Source organism: Pongo pygmaeus, chromosome 20 (genome assembly GCF_028885625.2).
Source record: "Pongo pygmaeus isolate AG05252 chromosome 20, NHGRI_mPonPyg2-v2.0_pri, whole genome shotgun sequence".
Lineage (NCBI taxonomy): Eukaryota > Metazoa > Chordata > Mammalia > Primates > Hominidae > Pongo > Pongo pygmaeus.
In genome coordinates this window covers 54,942,752-54,960,195 of record NC_072393.2, presented here as the reverse complement: position 1 = coordinate 54,960,195, position 17,444 = coordinate 54,942,752, and the positions used below count along the sequence as shown (strand labels likewise).

The following is a 17,444-nucleotide window of genomic DNA, read 5'->3' as shown; positions in this document are numbered from 1 at the left end:
GCTGGACTTCTGGGTCTGAGGGAGGAGGGGCTAGGAGGATGGACTCCCGAGTCTAAGGGAGGAGGGGCTGGTGATCTGGACTCCCGAGTCTGAGGGAGGAGGGGCTGGGAGGCTGGACTCCCGAGTCTGAGGGAGGAGGGGCTGGGACCCTGACTCCTGGGTCTGAGGGAGGAGGGGCTGGGAGGCTGGACTCCTGGGTCTGAGGGAGGAGGGGCTAGGAGGCTGGACTCCCGAGTCTGAGGGAGGAGGGGCTGGTGATCTGGACTCCGGAGTCTGAGGGAGGAGAGGCTGGGGGCCTGGACTCCTGGGTCTGAGGGAGGAGGGACTGGGGCTCCTGGATTCCTGGGTCTGTGGGAGGAGAGGAGTGTCTGAGGGAGGAGGGGCTGGGGACAAACTTCCAGGTCTCTAGCCTTCCTGGCAACGCCCCCCGAGGCCGGACTTCCAGGATCCAGCCTCTATTGAAGATTTGATGCGACGGCCTCACGGGGCTTTGGAGGTGAAAGAGGCCCAGAGTAGAGAGAGAGAGAGAGACCGACGTACACGGGATGGCTACGGGAACGCGCTATGCCGGGAAGGTGGTGGTTGTGACCGGGGGCGGGCGCGGCATCGGAGCTGGGATCGTGCGCGCCTTCGGTGAGCCGGGTCTGACAGCTGGGAGCTGTGGAGTGAGAGAGAGGAAGGATGGGGGCGGGGCGATGGGGGCGGAAAATAGGGACTCCAGTACTGCAGCCAGGATTCTGATATTATAAAAGCCAATTTGCAGGCTAAAGTAAGCGTGTGGCGCTGTAGGCGAGGGCTGAGTCTGGCAGGGTCTCCGAAGGCAGTGGCCCGTTTCTCTGGGTCTATTGGTGTAGCTACAAAACCAGTGGTTTGGGGAATGGCTCTGTCAGTCGTGGAGTTTGCTCTGGAACCCACGAACGCGGGGTCAGGAGCCTCAGCAGAAACAAGGCAAAGAGAGTAAGTGTCAAGGCGTCTGCCCTCTGTCCTATGGGTGATCATGAGACTGGGGTCACGAGGGGAGAGGGAGATCGACCCCAATCCAGGTGGCCACAAGAGGGCGGCAGAGGCTTTAACCAAGGCTCGGAGAGTAACCTGTTGCATTCCTATTCTCAGTGGACAGCGGGGCCCGAGTGGTTATCTGCGACAAGGATGGTGAGTGACGGTCCCTCAGCCCTCACCCTGGCCCTTCCTCCCTCAGACCCAGGGGTCCAGGCCCCCAGGCCCTCCTGCCTCAGACCCAGGAGTCCAGACCCCCAGCCCCTCCTCCCTCAGACCCAGGAGTCCAGACCCCCAGCCCCTCCTCCCTCAGACCCAGGGGTCCAGGCTCCCAGCCCCTCCTCCCTCAGACCCAGGAGTCCAGACCCCCAGCCCCTCCTCCCTCAGACCCAGGAGTCCAGACCCCCAGCCCCTCCTCCCTCAGACCCAGGGTCCAGGCTCCCAGCCCCTCCTCCCTCAGACTCAGGAGTCCAGGCCCCCAGCCCCTCCTCCCTCGGAGCCAGGAGTCCAGACCCCCAGCACCTCCTCCCTCAGACCCAGGAGTCCAGGCCCCCAGCCCCTCCTCCCTCAGACCCAGGATTCCAGGCCCCCAGTCCCTCCTCCCTCAGACCCAGGAGTCCAGGCTCTGGCACCTCCTCCCTCAGACCCAGGAGTCCAGGCCCCCAGCCCCTCCTCCCTCAGACCCAGGAGTCCAGGCCCCCAGTCCCTCCTCCCTCAGACCCAGGAGTCCAGGCTCTGGCACCTCCTCCCTCAGACCCAGGAATCCAAGTCCCCAACCCCTCCTCCCTCAGACCCGGGGGTCCAGGCTCCCAGCCCCTCTTCTCTCAGACCCAGGAGTCCAGGCTCTGGCACCTCCTCCCTCAGACCCAGGAGTCCAGGCTCCTAGGCCCTCCTCCCTCAGACCCAGGGGTCCAGGCCCCCAGCACCTCCTCCCTCAGACCCAGGAATCCAAGTCCCCAACCCCTCCTCCCTCAGACCCAGGGGTCCAGGCTCCCAGCTCTTCTCTCCCTGCAGAGTCTGGGGGTCGGGCGCTGGAGCAGGAGCTCCCTGGAGCTGTCTTTATCCTCTGTGATGTGACACAGGAAGATGATGTGAAGGTAAGCAGAGTTCCTGTTCCTACCCCCATCTCCGCTAACGACCAGTTCTTTGTTCTCCTCCAGCTATTTGCATATGCCTTTCCCTCTACTTCTTCCTCTCCTGGCTCCACTGGACTCGTCAAAGGTTTCCACCCAGTGTCACTCCACACACAAGGTCTTCTGTGACTGATGAGCAGGTCACATGTTCCTTCTCTCACACCTCTCCAAGGCTCTTAGCACATCTAACATGTGGATGGAAATGCATAAGTCCCTCAAAGTGGGTCAACTGTAACTGATTTTTCTGTCTCTTTTTTTTGGAACTGTCACTGAGGCTGGAGTGCAGTGGTGTGATCTTGGCTCATTGCAACCTCTGCCTCCCGGGTTCAAGCCATTCTCCTATCTCAGCCTCCCGAGTAGCTGGGGTTACAGGCGTGCGCCACCATGCCCAGCTAATTTTTTTTTTTTTTTTTTTTTTTTTTAGACGGAGTTTCGTTCTTGTTGCCCAGGCTGGAGTGCAATGGTGTGATCTCGGCTCACCGCAAACTTTGCCTCCCAGCTTCAAGTGATTCTCCTCTCTCAGCCTCCCAAGTAGCTGGGATTTCAGGCATGTGCCACCACATCTGGCTAATTTTTTATTTTTAGTAGAGACGGTGTTTCTCTATGTTGGTCAGGGTGGTGTCGAGCTCCCAACCTCAGGTAATCCGCCTGCCTTGGCCTCCCAAATGCTGGGATTACAAGCAGGAGCCACCGTGCCCGGCTAATTTTTGTATTTTTAGTAGAGACAGGGTTTCACCATGTTGGCTAGGCTGGTCTCGAACTCCTGACCTCAGGTGATCTGCCCACCTCAGCCTCCCAAAGTGTTGGGATTACAGGTGTGAGCCACTGCACGTGGCCTGTAACTGATTTTTTTTCCATTATTTCTGGGTTCCTATTTCTTCCTTTTAATCAGTATCTCTCTGTTATCTGCCCCCCTTGGGTAACTGTCCCCTACACTCTCTCTGAATCCTTGTCACCCCCCTGCCCCACCCCCTGACCCTGTGTGTGACGACTGCAGTGTGGCTCTGACCAGCCCCCTGTCTCCTTCCTGTCTGCTGCTTGCCTGCTGTGTCTATGATCTTGGCATCCCCTCTTCCTCTAGCTCTTGTCCCCTGACCTGGGAGTTCAGCTTCCCCCTCCTGCCTTGCATTTGGGAGCCCTGTCTTCTTTATGGCTGGACACTCCATCTACTGCTCATTCAAAGGACATTTCCTGGGCTGGGCATGGTGCCTGTAATCCCAGCACTTTGGGAGGCCGAGGCAGGCAGATCACAAGTTCAGGAGTTTGAGACCAGCCTGGCCAACATAGTGAGTCCCTGTCTCTACTAAAAAGTACAAAAATTAGCCGGGCATGGTGGCAGGTGCCTGTAATCCCAGCTACTTGGGAGGCTGAGGTAGGAGAGTTGCTTGAACCCGGGAGGCGGAAGTTGCAGTGAGCCAAGATTGTGCCAATGCACTCCAGCCTGAGTGACAAGAGGGAGACACCGTCTCCAAAAAAAAAAAAAAAAACACACAAAACAAAAAAAAACAAAGGACATTTCCTTCCTCTTCAGACCCTGATTTCTGAGACCATCCGCCGATTTGGCCACCTGGATTGTGTTGTCAACAACGCTGGCCACCGTGAGTTGTGGGACCCTAGGGCCATTCTCCACCTCCTGCCCCCTCAGCTCTGTTTCCTGCACCTCAGTTTCCCCACTCCCTGTTCCTGATTTCCTCATCCTGCCTCATACCTCTTTCTAGCCACTTGGCCAGGAGAATAAAGCAATGGAAGCCCCCAGGCCTGGGCCGATACTGTGGCCCTGTTCTATCCCTTCTGTGTGTCCCCAGGGCTGTGCCCTCACCTGGCCATATCTCTCTTTTCTTTTTTTTTTTTTTTTGAGACAGAGTCTCACTCTGTGGCCCAGTCTGGAGTGCAGTGGTGCGATCTCGGCTCACTGCAGGCTCAGCCTCCTGGGTTCACGCTATTCTCCTGTCTCAGCCTCCCGAGTAGCTGGGACTACAGGCGCCAGCCACCAAGCCCGGCTAATTTTTTCTATTTTTTAGTAGAGACGGGGTTTCACCATGTTAGCCAGGATGATCTCAATCTCCTGACCTTGTGATCTGCCCACCTCGGCCTCCCAAAGTGCTGAGATTACAGGCGTGAGCCACTGTGCCCAGCCTTCTCTTCTCTTCTCTCTTTTTTTTCTTTTCCTTCAGATAGTCACGCTCTGTTGTCTAGGCTGGAGTGCAGTGGTGTGATCTCAGCTCACTGCAACCTCCACCTCTTGGGTTCAAGCGATTCTCCTGCCTCAGCCTCCCAAGTAGCTGGGATTACAGGCACCCACCAGCACGCCAGGCTAATTTTTATATTTTTAGTAGAGATAGGGTTCATCATGTTAGCCAGGCTGGTCTTGAACTCCTGACCTCAGATGATCTGCCCACCTCGGCCTCCCCAAGTGCTGGGATTACAGGTGTCAGCCACTGCACCCGGCCTTTTTTTTTTTTTTTTTCTGAGACGGGGTCTCAGTCTGTCACCCAGGCTGGAGTGCAGTGGCTCGATCTAGGCTCACTGCAACCTCCACTTCCCAGGTTCAAGCAATTCTCCTGCCTCAGCCTCCTGAGTAGCTGGGAATATAGGCACCCGCCACTGCACCCAGCTAATTTTTGTATTTTTAGTAGAGACAGGGTTTTGCCCTGTCGGCCAGGTTGGTCTTGAACTCCTGACCTCATGATCCGCCCGCCTTGGCCTCCCTAAGTGCTGGGATTACAGGCATGAGCCACTGTGTCCAGCCCCCATCACTTTTCCTCTCTCTCTCACCCCCCACTTTAGACCCACCCCCACAGAGGCCTGAGGAGACCTCTGCCCAGGGATTCCGCCAGCTGCTGGAGCTGAACTTGCTGGGGACGTACACCTTGACCAAGGTGAGGGCTGGCGACCCTGCCGCCAGGCCTGAGCAGCCTCCTGATGGGTGGATTGTGTGATGCATTTTGTCTAAGAGCAAAATGTTTTCTGTTCTTTTTGTTTATTTGTTTGTTGGAGACAGGGTCTCTCTCTCTCGCCCAGGCTGGAGGACAGTGGTGTGATCTTGGCTCACTGCAACCTCCACCTCCTGGGTTCAAGCGATTCTCATGCCTCAACCTCCTGAGTAGCTGGGATTACAGGTGCGGGCCACAAAACCCAGCTAAATTTCGTAATTTTTGGTAGCTATGCTTCTGACTGCAAGTGATCTGCCTGCCCTGGCCTTCCAAAGTGCTGGGATTACAGGCTTGAGTCCATGCCTGGCCATCTATTTTCTGTTCTTTAGTTTAATCTCCTTATTACAAAAGGAAGATAAATGACTGCAAATCTCTACATCCAGCAAAAGCTACCTTTGTAGCTACATAGCCCAGTTTTAGGAACCTTCTAGAACCTTCCAGCCTGGTGGTGGTGGGAGGGGATGTTAAGAACATATTGAGGCCAGACACAGTGGGTCACACCTGTAATCCATGTTTTGGGAGGTCCTTGTGGGAGGTTCACTTGAGGTCAGGAGTTCAAGACAGCTGGGGCAATACAGCGAAACCCCATCTCTACGAAAAGTTTAAAAAATTAGTCAGGCGTGGTGGTGCCCTTGTAGTCCCAGCTACTCAGGTGGCTGAGGTGGAAGGATCGTTTGAGCCCAGGAAGTCAAGGCTGCCATGAGCTGTGTTCACACCACTGCACTACAGCCTGGGCAACATTGCGAGACGCTGTCTCAAAAATAAATAAATAAATAAATAGGCCAGGTCCGGTAGCTCACAGCTGTAATCCCAGCACTTTGCGAGGCCAAGGCAAGAGGATCCCTTAAGCCCAGGAATTCAAGACTAGCCTGGGCAACATAGTGAAACCCTTGTCTCTACAAAAAATACAGAAATTAGCTGAGCATGGTGGTGCGCATCAGGTACTTGGGAGGCTGAGGCGGGAGGATTGCTTTGTTGTAACCAAGTGAGTTATAGAGAAACGCCACACTCCGAGACGAGTTCAGGAGTCCTTTATTAGCCGACGACCGAGAGACGGCTAGCGCTCAAAATTCTCTCGGCCCCGAAGAAGGGGCTAGATTTTCTTTTATACTTTGGTTTAGAAAGGGGAGGGGGGAGTCTACTTAAAACAATCTTAGAGAAGTAAAGCAGGCAAAAAAAGTTAAAAAGATAAATGGTTACAACAGTTCCAGGTGCAGGGGCTTTAAATACATCACAAGGTGATAGACGCTGGATATTGGACGCTATCAACCGGACACAAACGTGGGGGCTTAGGGTACTGTTAATCGGGCGAATTCCTGGGAACTGCGGCTATAACTTGCCACAGTATCTTATCAGTAATTGCATTCTTTGATGTGCTGGGAGTCAGCTTGCACAAGTTAAGTCCTTGAAGAAAGCGGGGTGGGTAAGGGGCTGCAACTGAAGGAGCCAAGATGGAGTCTGTCTGGCTCGCTCAGCTAAGGGAGAGTCAATTCAGGTTAAAACAAGGTTAGGGTATCACAGCTTGAGCCCAGGAGGCAAGGTTGCAGTGAGCTGAGATCGTGCAACTGCACTCCAGCCTAGGTGACAGAGTGAGACCTTGTCTCAAAAAAAAAAAATTAATTAATTTTTAAAAAGAGCATGGAATCCAGGCATGGTGGCTTACGCCTGTAATCCCAGCACTTTGCGAGGCCGAGGCAGGCGGATCACCTGAGGTCGGGAGTTTGAAACCAGCCTGACCAACATGGAGAAATCCCGTCTCTACTAAAAATACAAAATTAGCCGGGTGCGGTGGCACATGCCTATAATCCCAGCTACTCAGGAAGCTGAGGCAGGAGAATCACTTGAAGCCGGGAGGCAGAGGTTGCAGTGAGCTGAGATTGTGCCATTGCACTCCAGCCTGGGCAACAAGAGCGGAAACTCCGTCTCACATTAAAAAAAAAAAAAAAAAAAAAAGCCAGGCCTGGTAGCTCATGCCTGTAATCCCAGCACTTTGGGAGGCCAAGGCGGACAGATCAGTTGAGGTCAGGAGTTTGAGATTAGCCTGTCCAACATGGTGAAACCCCATCTCTACTAAAAATACAAAAATTAGCTGTGCATGGTGGCAGGTGCCTGTAATCCCAGCTACTCAAGAGGCTGAGGTGGGAGAATTGCTTGAACCTGGGAGGCGGAGGTTGCAGTGAGCTGAGATTGCACTTCTGCACTCCAGCCTGGGCGACAGAGTGAAACTCTTTCTCAGAAAAAAAAAAAAAAAAAAAAAAATTAGCCGAGTATGCTGGTGCTCCTATAATCCCAGCTACACGGGAGGCTGAGGTGAGAGGATCGCTTTAACCCGGGAGCTGGAGGTTGCAGTGAGCCGTGATCGTGCCACTGCACTCCAGCCTGGGCAACAGAGCGAGACCTTGTCTTAAACAAAAAGTGGGGGAAAGCTGGGGAGGGAATGAGAAAGAAAACAAACCTTTTTGTCTGAGAAAGGAGAGCCCCTTTAGATGATCAGGATCAGGCCCAGAGGGGCTTTTTAACAACTTTAAAAAAAATTAATTTATTATTTTTTGAGACAGAGTCTCACTCTGTCACCCAGGCTGGAGTACAGTGGCACAATCTCAGCTCACTGCAACCTCTGCCTCCAGGTTTAAGTGATTCTCTGCCTCAGCCTCCCGAGTGGCTGGGATTATAGGCACCCACCACCATGCCTGGCTAATTTTTTTGTATTTTTAGTAGAGACGAGGTTTCACCATGTTGGCCAGGCTGGTCTTGAACTCCTGACCCCGCGATCCACCCACCTCAGCCTCCCAAAGTGCTGGGATTACAGGCATGAGCCAGTGTGCCTGGCCTTTTTATTTTTTAATAGAGGTGGGGTTTCACTATGTTGTCCAGGCTGGTCTCAAACTCTTGGGCTCAAGTGATTCTCCCGCCTCAGCCTCTCAAACTCCTGGAATTACAGGTGTGAGCCACTGCACCTGGCTCAGAGGGACTTTATAAAAATGTATTTTAATTACTTTTTGAGACAGGGACTCACTCTGTTGCCCAGCCTGGAGTACCATCGTAGTTCACAGTAGCCTCGAACCCCTGGGCTCAAGTGATCCTCTTGTATCAGCCTCCTGAGCAGCTGGGACCACAGGGGTGCACCACTATGACTGACTAATTTTTAACTTTTTTGTAGAGATAGGGTCTTTCTATGCTGCTCAGGCTGGTCTTGAACTCCTTGCCTCAAGCAGGCATGAGCTACTGCACCCGTCCAATAATTACCTTTTGAGGCCACTTGGTTTCCGGGTTCTAGACTACCTGATACCAAGTAGATCTAAAGTGTCACACACTCTATAGTTCAACCATGTATAGCCAATCACTAATCAATGTGATGTCTGTAAACCAATGACAATTCCTGATGAACAACTTTTGTAATCACCGCCTCTCTTGATTTGTCCTTTTTTCTTTAAAAAGTTGAGCCTTTGGCCGGGCGTGGCGCCTCATGCCTGTAATCCCAGCACTTTGGGAGGCCGAGGCGGGCAGATCACGAGGTCAGGAGATCGAGACTATCTTGGGTAACACGGTGAAACCCCATCTCTACTAAAAATACAAAAAATTAGCCGGGCGCAGTGGCGGGCGCCTGTAGTCCCAGCTACTCGGGAGGCTGAGGCAGGAGAATGGCGTGAACCCGGGAGGCAGAGGTTGCAGTGAGCCGAGATGGCACCACTGCACTCCAGCCTGGGCAACAGAGCGAGACTCCGTCTCAAAAAAACAAAAGAAAAAAAAAGGAAGGAGAAGGGTTGATCACGGTGGCTCATGCCTGTAATCCCAGCACTTTGGGTTGCCAAGGGGGGTGGATCACTCATCAGGAGTTCAAGACCAGCCTGGCAAATATGGTGAGACCCTGTCTATACTAAAAATACACAAAAAATTAGCCGGCCGTGGTGGTGAGTGCCTGTAATCCCAATTACTCGTGAGGCTGAGGCAGGAGAATTGCTGGAACCTGGGAGATGGAGGTTGCAGTGAGCCAAGATCGCACCACTGCACTTCAGCCTAGGCAACAGAGCAAGACTCTGTCTAAAAAAAAAAAAGGAAGGAGAAGAACACATATCAAAACCTTTCCCTACACCCTTGCTTATGCAACAGCTGCACACAAACATCCATTCTCCATAACATCTTGTTTATTCTCTGCATAGCACTTTTTAATTAATTAACTCAACAAATATTTATATAGCACCAGCAACGTGCGGAGCCCTGAGCATATAGCTATGAACACACAACAGAAGAAAATCCCTGTCCTTGCCAGGCGTGGTGGCTCATGTCTTTGTAATCCCAGTACTTTGGGAGGCTGAGGCGGGCAGATCATGAGGTCAGGAGTTCGAGACCAGCCTGGCCAACATGGTGAAGCTCCGTCTCTACTAAAAATACAAAAATTAGCCAGGCGTGGTGGTGGGCACCTGTAATCCTAGCTTCTTCTGAGGCTGAGGCAGGAGAATCTCATGAACCCAGGAGGCAGAGGTTGAGGTGAGCTGAGATCACACCACTGCACTCCAGCCTGGGCGACAGAGCGAGACTCCATCTCAAAAAAAAAAAAAGAAAAGTGGGGTTTAGGTTTGTTTGTTCTCCCCACTTCCAGCAACTGAGCAACTGACCGGACAGAGCTGCCATTCACTGTGGCAGGAAAGCCTGGGGAGGGTGCTGTTGAGCGTGAACTGCCCGGTGGACGTCCTGGTGGGAATGGGCATCAGGCATGAGATCGTGGAGGTGGGGCTCTGGAGATGTCAGCTTGCAGCTGACCAGTTTGAGGCTGGAGGAACTCAGGGGAGCAAGAGTAGGCAAAGAGGGGAGAGGCCTGGGGGCGGGCCCAGCGTCCAGGAAGCTTCAGGTGCTGACTCTGAGGTCGCATCCAAGATCCAGGTGAAATGTTCCCAGGAGGTTGGGCAATGCCTTGCTCAACCAGTGAACCCTGGCTCCTGTTCCAAATTTGTGTTGACTTTCTAGGATTAACCCAACACCTCCACACATAAAACACACCTACACCTCAGCCCATGAAGAGTTAATATATGTATATATTTTTTTCTTTTCTTTTTCTTTTTTTCTTCTACTTTTTTTTTTTTTTTTTTTTTTGAGACAGAATCTTGCTCCATCACCCAGGCTGGAGTGCAGTGGCAGGATCTCGGCTCACCGCAACCTTGACCACCTGGCCTCAAGAAACTCTCCTGCCTCAGCCTCCCAAGGAGCTGAGACTACAGGTGCCCACCACTATGCCCAGCTGATTTTTGTATTTTTTTAGATTTGGGGGTCTCACTATGTTGGTCAGGCAGGTCTCAAACTCCTGAGCTATAGCGGTCTGCCTGCCTTGGCCACCCAAAGTGCTGGGATTACAGGCGTGAGCCACCATGTCCGGCCTATGTTTTTTCATTCATTGCCAACGTTTCACAAGACAGATTTCACATAAACCACCACATTTCTTGTTTCTCTTAGAAAGTTGGTCAAGTTGGGCCGGGCACGGTGGCTCACGCCTGTAATCCCAGCACTTTGGGAGGCCGAGGTGGGCAGGTCGCCTGAGATCAGGAGTTCGAGACCAGTCTGGCCAACATGGAGAAACCCTGTTGCTACTAAAAATACAAAAATTAGCCGGGCATGGTGGCGGGCGCCTGTAATCCCAGCTACTCGGGAGGCTGAGGCAGGAGAATTGCTTGAACCTGGGAGGCGGAGGTTGCAGTGAGCCAAGATCGTGCCACTGCACTCAAGCCTGGGTGACAGAGCGAGACTCCATCTCTAAAACAAACAAACCAAAAAAGTTGTTGATTGCATTTGTCTAAGGGAGAAGTGGAGGCCTTCAAGGCCTCATGATCTGGGCCCTGTTCTCTGACCTCACCTCCGGCCACACTGGCCTCATTGCTCCCAAACACAACAGGCCTGCTCCTGTCTCAGAACCTTGGCACTTAAGAACTGGGGTCTCAGTATGTTGCCCAGGCTGGCCTTGAACTTCTGGGCTGAAGCGATCCTCCCACCTCGGTCTCCCAAAGCACTGACATTACAAGTACCCGCCACTGTACCTGGCCCCCAGCGGGTCCTTGATATAGAGCAGATGCTTAGCGACCTTGAGGAGTGTGGGGAGGAGGACACTCAGGGAGCGTGGGACAAATATTTACTGAGCTCCAGTTGTGTGCCTCGTGCTGGGGTGAGGGTGGCAAGATCCGTGTCTCAGCCCTGGTGAGACTCACGTTTGCAGGGTCAGGTGGGGGAGGAGATTAAACGGTAGGGCAGGTGCACAGACTGAGAGAGAAATGGAGCAAGGCGGGTGGGGTGGGCACTGGGAGGGAGGGAGGGTGTCACGGCTGGTGGGAGTGAGAGGAGGCGAGGGTGAGGCGGGGGTTCCCTGAGGAGGAGGGCAGAGGCTGGTCAATGCCCACATCATTCATGTTCATATTAGAGCATGGTTTCTCTTTTTCTTTTTCTTTCTTTGGTTTTTTCTTTTTTTTTTTTTGAGACAGTCTTCATCTGCTGCCCAGGCTGGAGTGCAGTGGTGCGATTGTGGCTTACTGCAACCTCTGCCTCCCGGGATGAAGAGATTCTCCTGCCTCAGCCTCCCGAATAGCTGGGATTACAGGCACACACCACCACACCTGGCTAATTTTTGTATTTTTAGTAGAGATGGGGTTTTGCCATGTTGACCAGTCTGGTCTCAAACTCCTGACCTCAGGCGACTGCCCGCCTCAGCCTCCCAAAGTTCTAGGATTACAGGTGTGAGCCACTGTGCCTGGCCTAAAGTTCTTAATACTTAGAATTGTGAGAAATTGTTGTTTGTTTATGGGTTTGGGCCTCAGCCTGTACAGCAACAAACGCTGGCTCTGTCGGGTGTCACGTGATGCCCTGTGGGCATCAATCATCCCCCTATTCCTCAGTCTCCTCGCTTGTGAAATGGGACTTTCAGCTGTACCTCCTCCTTGTAAGTACAGGAGAATGTTAGAGGGATGAAATGAGCTAATCCATGTAAATTGCGGAGGACAGGGCTGGACACATACCAGGTCCTCCATTCATTCATTAATTCACCCATTCATTCATTCAAAGGATATTTATGAAGCATGTGCTATGTGCCAGGCACATTTAGTGCTGGGGAAGAAGCAAAATAAGAAATCTTGACTATCCCTCATAGGTTTCTGCATGCTGGTGGGAGAGACAGAACATGAACAAACAAATAAAATATATATGGCCTGTCAGAAGGGAGTGTGTGACACAGAGAAAAGACATCTGAAAGAGGGAAGGGGACCCAGGGGTGTGAGAACTGTAGTTTTATTTTATTATTTTATTTTTTGGGGCCAGGCGCGGTGGCTCACGCCTGTAATCCCAGCACTTTGGGAGGCCGAAGCAGGCAGATTACTTGAGCTCAGGAGTTCAAAACCAGCCTGGCTAACATGGTGAAACCCCATCTCTACTAAAAAATACAAAAATTAGCCAGGCATGGTGACACATGCCTGTAGTCCCAGCTACTCGGGAGACTGAGGCAGGAGAATGGCTTGAACCTGGGAGGAGGAGGTTGCAGTGAGCCAAGATGACATCACTGCACTCCAGCCTGGGCAACAGAGTGAGACTCTTGTCTCAAAAAACAAAACAAAACAAAAAATTTTTTTTGTTGTTAAAAAAAATAAAGACAGGCCAGGCACAGTGGCTCAAGCCTGGAATCCCAGCACTTTGGGAGGCCGAGCCAGGCAGATCATGTGAGATCAGGAGTTCGAGACCAGCCTGGCTAATACAGTGAAACCCTGTCTCCACTAAAAAAAAAAAAAAAAAAAAAAAATTATCCTGGTGTGGGGGCACATGCCTGTAGTCCCAGCTACTCGGGAGGCCGAGGCAGGAGAATCACTTGAACCTGGGACGTGGAGGTTGCAATGAGCTGAGATTGCACCACTGCATTCCAGCCTAGACAACAGAGTGATACCCTATCTGAAAGAAAGAAAGAAAGGAGAGAGGGAGAGAGAAAGAAAGACAGACAGACAGACAGACAGAAAGAAAGAAAGAAAGAAAGAAAGAAAGAAAGAAAGAAAGAAAGAAAAAGAAAGAAAGAAGGAAAGAAAGAAAGAAAGAAAGAGAAGAGAAGAGAAGAAAAGAAAAAAGAAAAGAAAAGAAAGAAAAGAAGTCTTGCTAAGTTGCCCAGGCTGGTCTCAAACACCTAGGTTCAAGCAATCCTCCCTCCTCGGCTTCCCAAAGTGCAAGGATTACAGGTGTGAGCTAGTGATCCTGGCTTGCAGCTTTAAACAGTATAGCCAGGGAAGGCCTCACTGAGGAGGTGACCTCGGATCAGGGTTTGAGGGAGCTGAGGGAGTGTTTACCCAGGACAGTCCCCATTTAGCATTGACACTGTGGACTGAAAATACCATGTCCCCAAAAACCCTTCAGTCCTGGGCAAACTGGGATGGCTGGCCACCTTAGGAGCGGGTCATGTGGCTCTCTTAGGAAAAGGCACTCCAGGCAGAGGGAACAGCAAGTTCAAAGGCCCTGAGGTTGGAACACGCAGGGCGTGTCGAAGATACAGCACAGAAAAGGGTGGAGGTCGTTTTGGAGGGGAGCAGAAACGGCTTGAAAGAATCGGTGGGGGGAACCGGGCAGGGAGCTCATTTAGATTCCCACTCAGAGAGCCTGCTAGGGGTGCTGCCTTGTACCAATTAGTCTTAAGTGGCAGGAACAGGCCTTGCCTGGCCAGCTCAGCTTTCTAAGGCAAGCGAGATCGAAGATAGAATTTGACTTTATCCAAGGTCATGAGTAGTCAACGAACACTCATGTGCACACACACACACACAGAGAGTATTTAGGGACTTCCCAGGTGGCCAGGGAGTTGAATTGCAGGAGAAATGGTGGCAGGAAACAGTGCATTTCATTTTTTTTTTTTTTTTTTTTTTTGAGACGGAGTCTCACTCTGTTGCCCAGGCTGGAGTGCAGTAGCGCAATCTTGCCTCACTGCAACCTCCACCTCCCGGGTTCAAGCAGTTCTCCTGCCTCAGCCTCCCAAGTAGCTGAGATTACAGGAATGCACCACCATGCCTGGCTAATTTTGTATTTTTAGTAGAGATGGGGTCTCATCATGTTGGCCAGGCTGTTCTCAAAATTCTGACCTCAGATAATCCATCCACCTCAGCCTCCCAAAGTGCTGAGATTACAGGCGTGAGACACTCTGCCTCGTCTAGAGTGCCTTTCATGAAGGCCTCATAGAAACCATCTTCCCCTCCATGGATAAAAGAACTTCCTGGCTGGGTGTGATGCCTCACGCCTGTAATCCCAACACTTTGTGAGGCCGAGCGGGGAGGACTGCTTGAGCCCAGGAGGTCAAGGCTGCAGTGAGCTACGATTGTGCCGCTGCAGTCCATCCTGGGCCACAGAGACTTCACCGGAAAATAACTTCATCTCATTTTTGAAAAATATGCAGCCTTCTGGATCTCTCATCCATTTTCCTGTCTTGATATGGACCGGAATTTGCATAACATACAAAGACCAAGGGAGAAGGGAACAGAGATAGAGACAAAGAGAGAGGGTCAGAGACCCAGGAGAAGAGAGAGAAATCCCTTCCCACCAAGGAGAGACTCCTTGAGTGCTGAGACCCAGCGACCCCAGGGCAAACCAGAGAGGGTGTTATGTTAGATGCTATCTCTAGCAGTCACTGAGATCAGCTAGGAACATGCCAGGGAGATGGCCTTCATCCTAGATGTCAGGATGGCTGTGGCTGTGTTTCAGTGGTCTGGGAAGATGCAGAGCTTGTGTAGCTTACTTGGCCTCTTGTCTCCGTAGCTCGCCCTCCCCCACCTGCGGAAGAGTCAAGGGAATGTCATCAACATCTCCAGCCTGGTGGGGGCAATCGGCCAGGCCCAGGCAGTTCCCTATGTGGCCACCAAGGTATGGCAGCCCCTACCCCTTCCTTCCCTCCCTATTCCTTCCCATGGGCCTTGGCTTTGAGTCCAGACAACTTAGGAGCCAGACCTAGCAAGATCTTGGCCCTAGAGAGTCTCACACCTAACTCCCAGATTCAGCACCCAGGCATAACTGCCTGTGACAGATTTCTGTTTTTTCTTTTTTCTTTTTTTTTTTTAAGACGGAGTCTCGCTCTGTCACCAGGCTGGAGTGCAGTGGTGCGATCTCAGCTCACTGCAACCTCTGCCTCCTGGGTTCAAGGGATTCTCCTGACTCAGCCTCCTGAGTAGCTGAGATTACAGGTGGCTGCCACCACCCCCAGCTAGATTTTTATATTTTTTAGTAGAGATGAGATTTCACCATGTTGGTCAGGCTGGTCTCGAACTCCCAACCTCAGGTGATCCACCCGCCTTGGCCTCCCAAAGTGCTGGGATTACAGGCGTGAGCCACTGCGCCTGGCTAACTTTCTTTTTTTCTTTTCTTTTCTTTTTTTTTTTTTTTAGATAGGGTCTCACTCTGTCACCCAGGTGGTAGTGCGGTGGCATGATCTCAGCTCACTGCAACCTCTGCCTCATGGGTTCAAGCGATTCTCATGCCTCAGCCTCCCCAGTAGCTGGGATTACAGGCATGCACCACTATGTCCGGTTAATTTTTATATTTTTAGCAGAGATGGGGTTTTGCCATGTTGGCCAGGCTGGTCTCGAACTCCTGGCCTCAAGTGATCCACCCATCCCGGCCTCCCAAAGTGCTGGGATTACAGGTGTGAGCCACCACACCTGGCCTTCCTGTGACAGATTTCTTTTTTTTTTTTTGTCTTTTTTGTGCGCCAGTTATTTTTTTAATCTGTAAGGTAGAATGATATATTTATTTTATTTTATTTTTTTGTTGCCTAATTGAACTTATTTCTTGTCCTGTAATTTCTTTTTTTAAATTTTATTATTATTATACTTTAAGTTTTAGGGTACATGTGCACAATGTGCAGGTTTGTTACGTATGTATACACGTGCCATGTTGGTGTGCTGCACCCATTAACTCATCATTTAACATTAGGTATATCTCCTAATGCTATCCCTCCCCGCCGTGACAGATTTCTATGCCAAGTTTCTCCCAAGAAACCAAGCCTGGTGTCTCTGAAGGCAGCCTTCAAGGAGGGCATGACTTCCCCATTCCGATGCCCCCCTGGCTGGCAGGAGACAACGGATGGCAGGGACCCCATGTCCCAGGGACTGAACTTTCTTCCCCGCTCCGTTTTCTGCAGGGGGCAGTAACGGCCATGACCAAAGCTTTGGCCCTCGATGAAAGTCCATATGGTGTCCGAGTCAACTGGTGAGCTGCTCTGAGCAGGCGGAGAGCCTCCTGGGGGAACTGGGGTGACTGGGAGTGATGCCAAATGATTCGAGACAGATTGCTTTGATCCTTCCTCTCCCTTCCTCTAGTATCTCCCCAGGAAACATCTGGACCCCACTGTGGGAGGAGCTGGCAGCCTTAACGCCAGACCCTAGGGCCACAATCCGAGAGGGCATGCTGGCCCAGGTAGGAGTGGGGTTCAGAGCCAGGTGGTAGAAGGTGGCGTGGGGGTGGGGGACATGGCAATCAAGTGGGGCTCCTCTTGACCTCCTTCCCCCCTCTTTTCTCCCCAGCCACTGGGCCGCATGGGCCAGCCCGCTGAGATTGGGGCTGCGGCAGTGTTCCTGGCCTCCGAAGCCAACTTCTGCACGGGCATTGAACTGCTCGTGACGGGGGGTGCAGAGCTGGGGTACGGGCGCAAGGCCAGTCGGAGCACCCCCGTGGACGCCCCCGATATCCCTTCCTGATTTCTCTCATTTCTACTTGGGGCCCCTTTCCTAGGACTCTCCCACCCCAAACTCCAACCTGTATCAGATGCATCCCCCAAGCCCTTAGACTCTAAGCACACTTAGCAAGGTGCCAGGTCACCCTGCAGGTTCCCATAAAAACGATTTGCAGCCAGAAGGAGGAGGACATCGTTACTATTTATTTCCCATCCTTTAGACGAGTCCTTCTGCCCACTTAGCCCTTGCACCCCAGACCCACAAGTTGCCTCGACCCTGAAGGACTGCAGCTCCCCCCGCCCCCCAACCCCAGGCCTTGCAGCAAGCAGGTGCCTGATGTTGCTAGCCCTGTCGCTGTCGCCAGGGGCTCCTGGGAAGGGTAGAGCGGTTTGGCTTCACCAGCGCGCTAACTAAAGTCTCGCAGGGGAGAGTAAATTAAGCGCTAATTAGGAGGTAATGGAGGGGGAGACGCAAAAGGCCCTCCTCCTTACTCTTGGCCCTCAGGAAAAAGTTTTCCTCTCAGTGCCTGTGGAATGGGAAGGTGGCTGGCAAGAAAAGTCCAAAGGGAAGAGAAAGTAGGGGGTTGAGACATCTGGATCAGAGGGAGGAGGGGCTGAAACTCCTGGGTTTTGGTCCGCAGGGCACTGGGGGACGCAGACTTCTCAGCTGGACCCAGGAGGGGCGCAGGGCCCGGGCGCGCTGGCGTCCCCAGGTGAGGGGTG

The 17,444-nt window shown here is 52.2% G+C and overlaps 1 protein-coding gene across 2 annotated transcripts; it reads left to right on the top strand.

The window, feature by feature from the left end:
* Positions 1-118: 118 nt before the first annotated feature.
* On the top strand, positions 119-17,438 carry HSD17B14 (hydroxysteroid 17-beta dehydrogenase 14). 2 transcript variants are annotated; one of them, XM_054466182.2, is made up of 9 exons: positions 120-633; positions 1,114-1,152; positions 2,011-2,093; positions 3,661-3,727; positions 4,917-5,008; positions 14,813-14,917; positions 16,191-16,258; positions 16,369-16,465; positions 16,573-17,438. In XM_054466182.2, the coding sequence occupies exons 1-9, from the start codon at positions 546-548 to the stop codon at positions 16,744-16,746; spliced, it is 813 nt and encodes a 270-aa protein (XP_054322157.2). In that variant the 5' UTR covers positions 120-545; the 3' UTR covers positions 16,747-17,438. The 2 variants fall into 2 exon arrangements, with proteins under 2 accessions (XP_054322158.2, XP_054322157.2); XM_054466183.2 differs by lacking the exons at positions 3,661-3,727; positions 4,917-5,008 and having other exon boundaries at positions 119-633.
* Positions 17,439-17,444: the final 6 nt, after the last annotated feature.

Excerpts from the sequence above, each read along its gene's own strand:
- HSD17B14 (XM_054466182.2), top strand. The coding sequence starts at position 546 with ATGGCTACGGGAACGCGCTATGCCGGGAAGGTGGTGGTTGTGACCGGG. Across the intron at positions 1,153-2,010 it reads GGTTATCTGCGACAAGGATG|AGTCTGGGGGTCGGGCGCTG; the intron begins GTGAGTGACGGT and ends CTCTCCCTGCAG. Across the intron at positions 16,466-16,572 it reads GAGAGGGCATGCTGGCCCAG|CCACTGGGCCGCATGGGCCA; the intron begins GTAGGAGTGGGG and ends TTTTCTCCCCAG.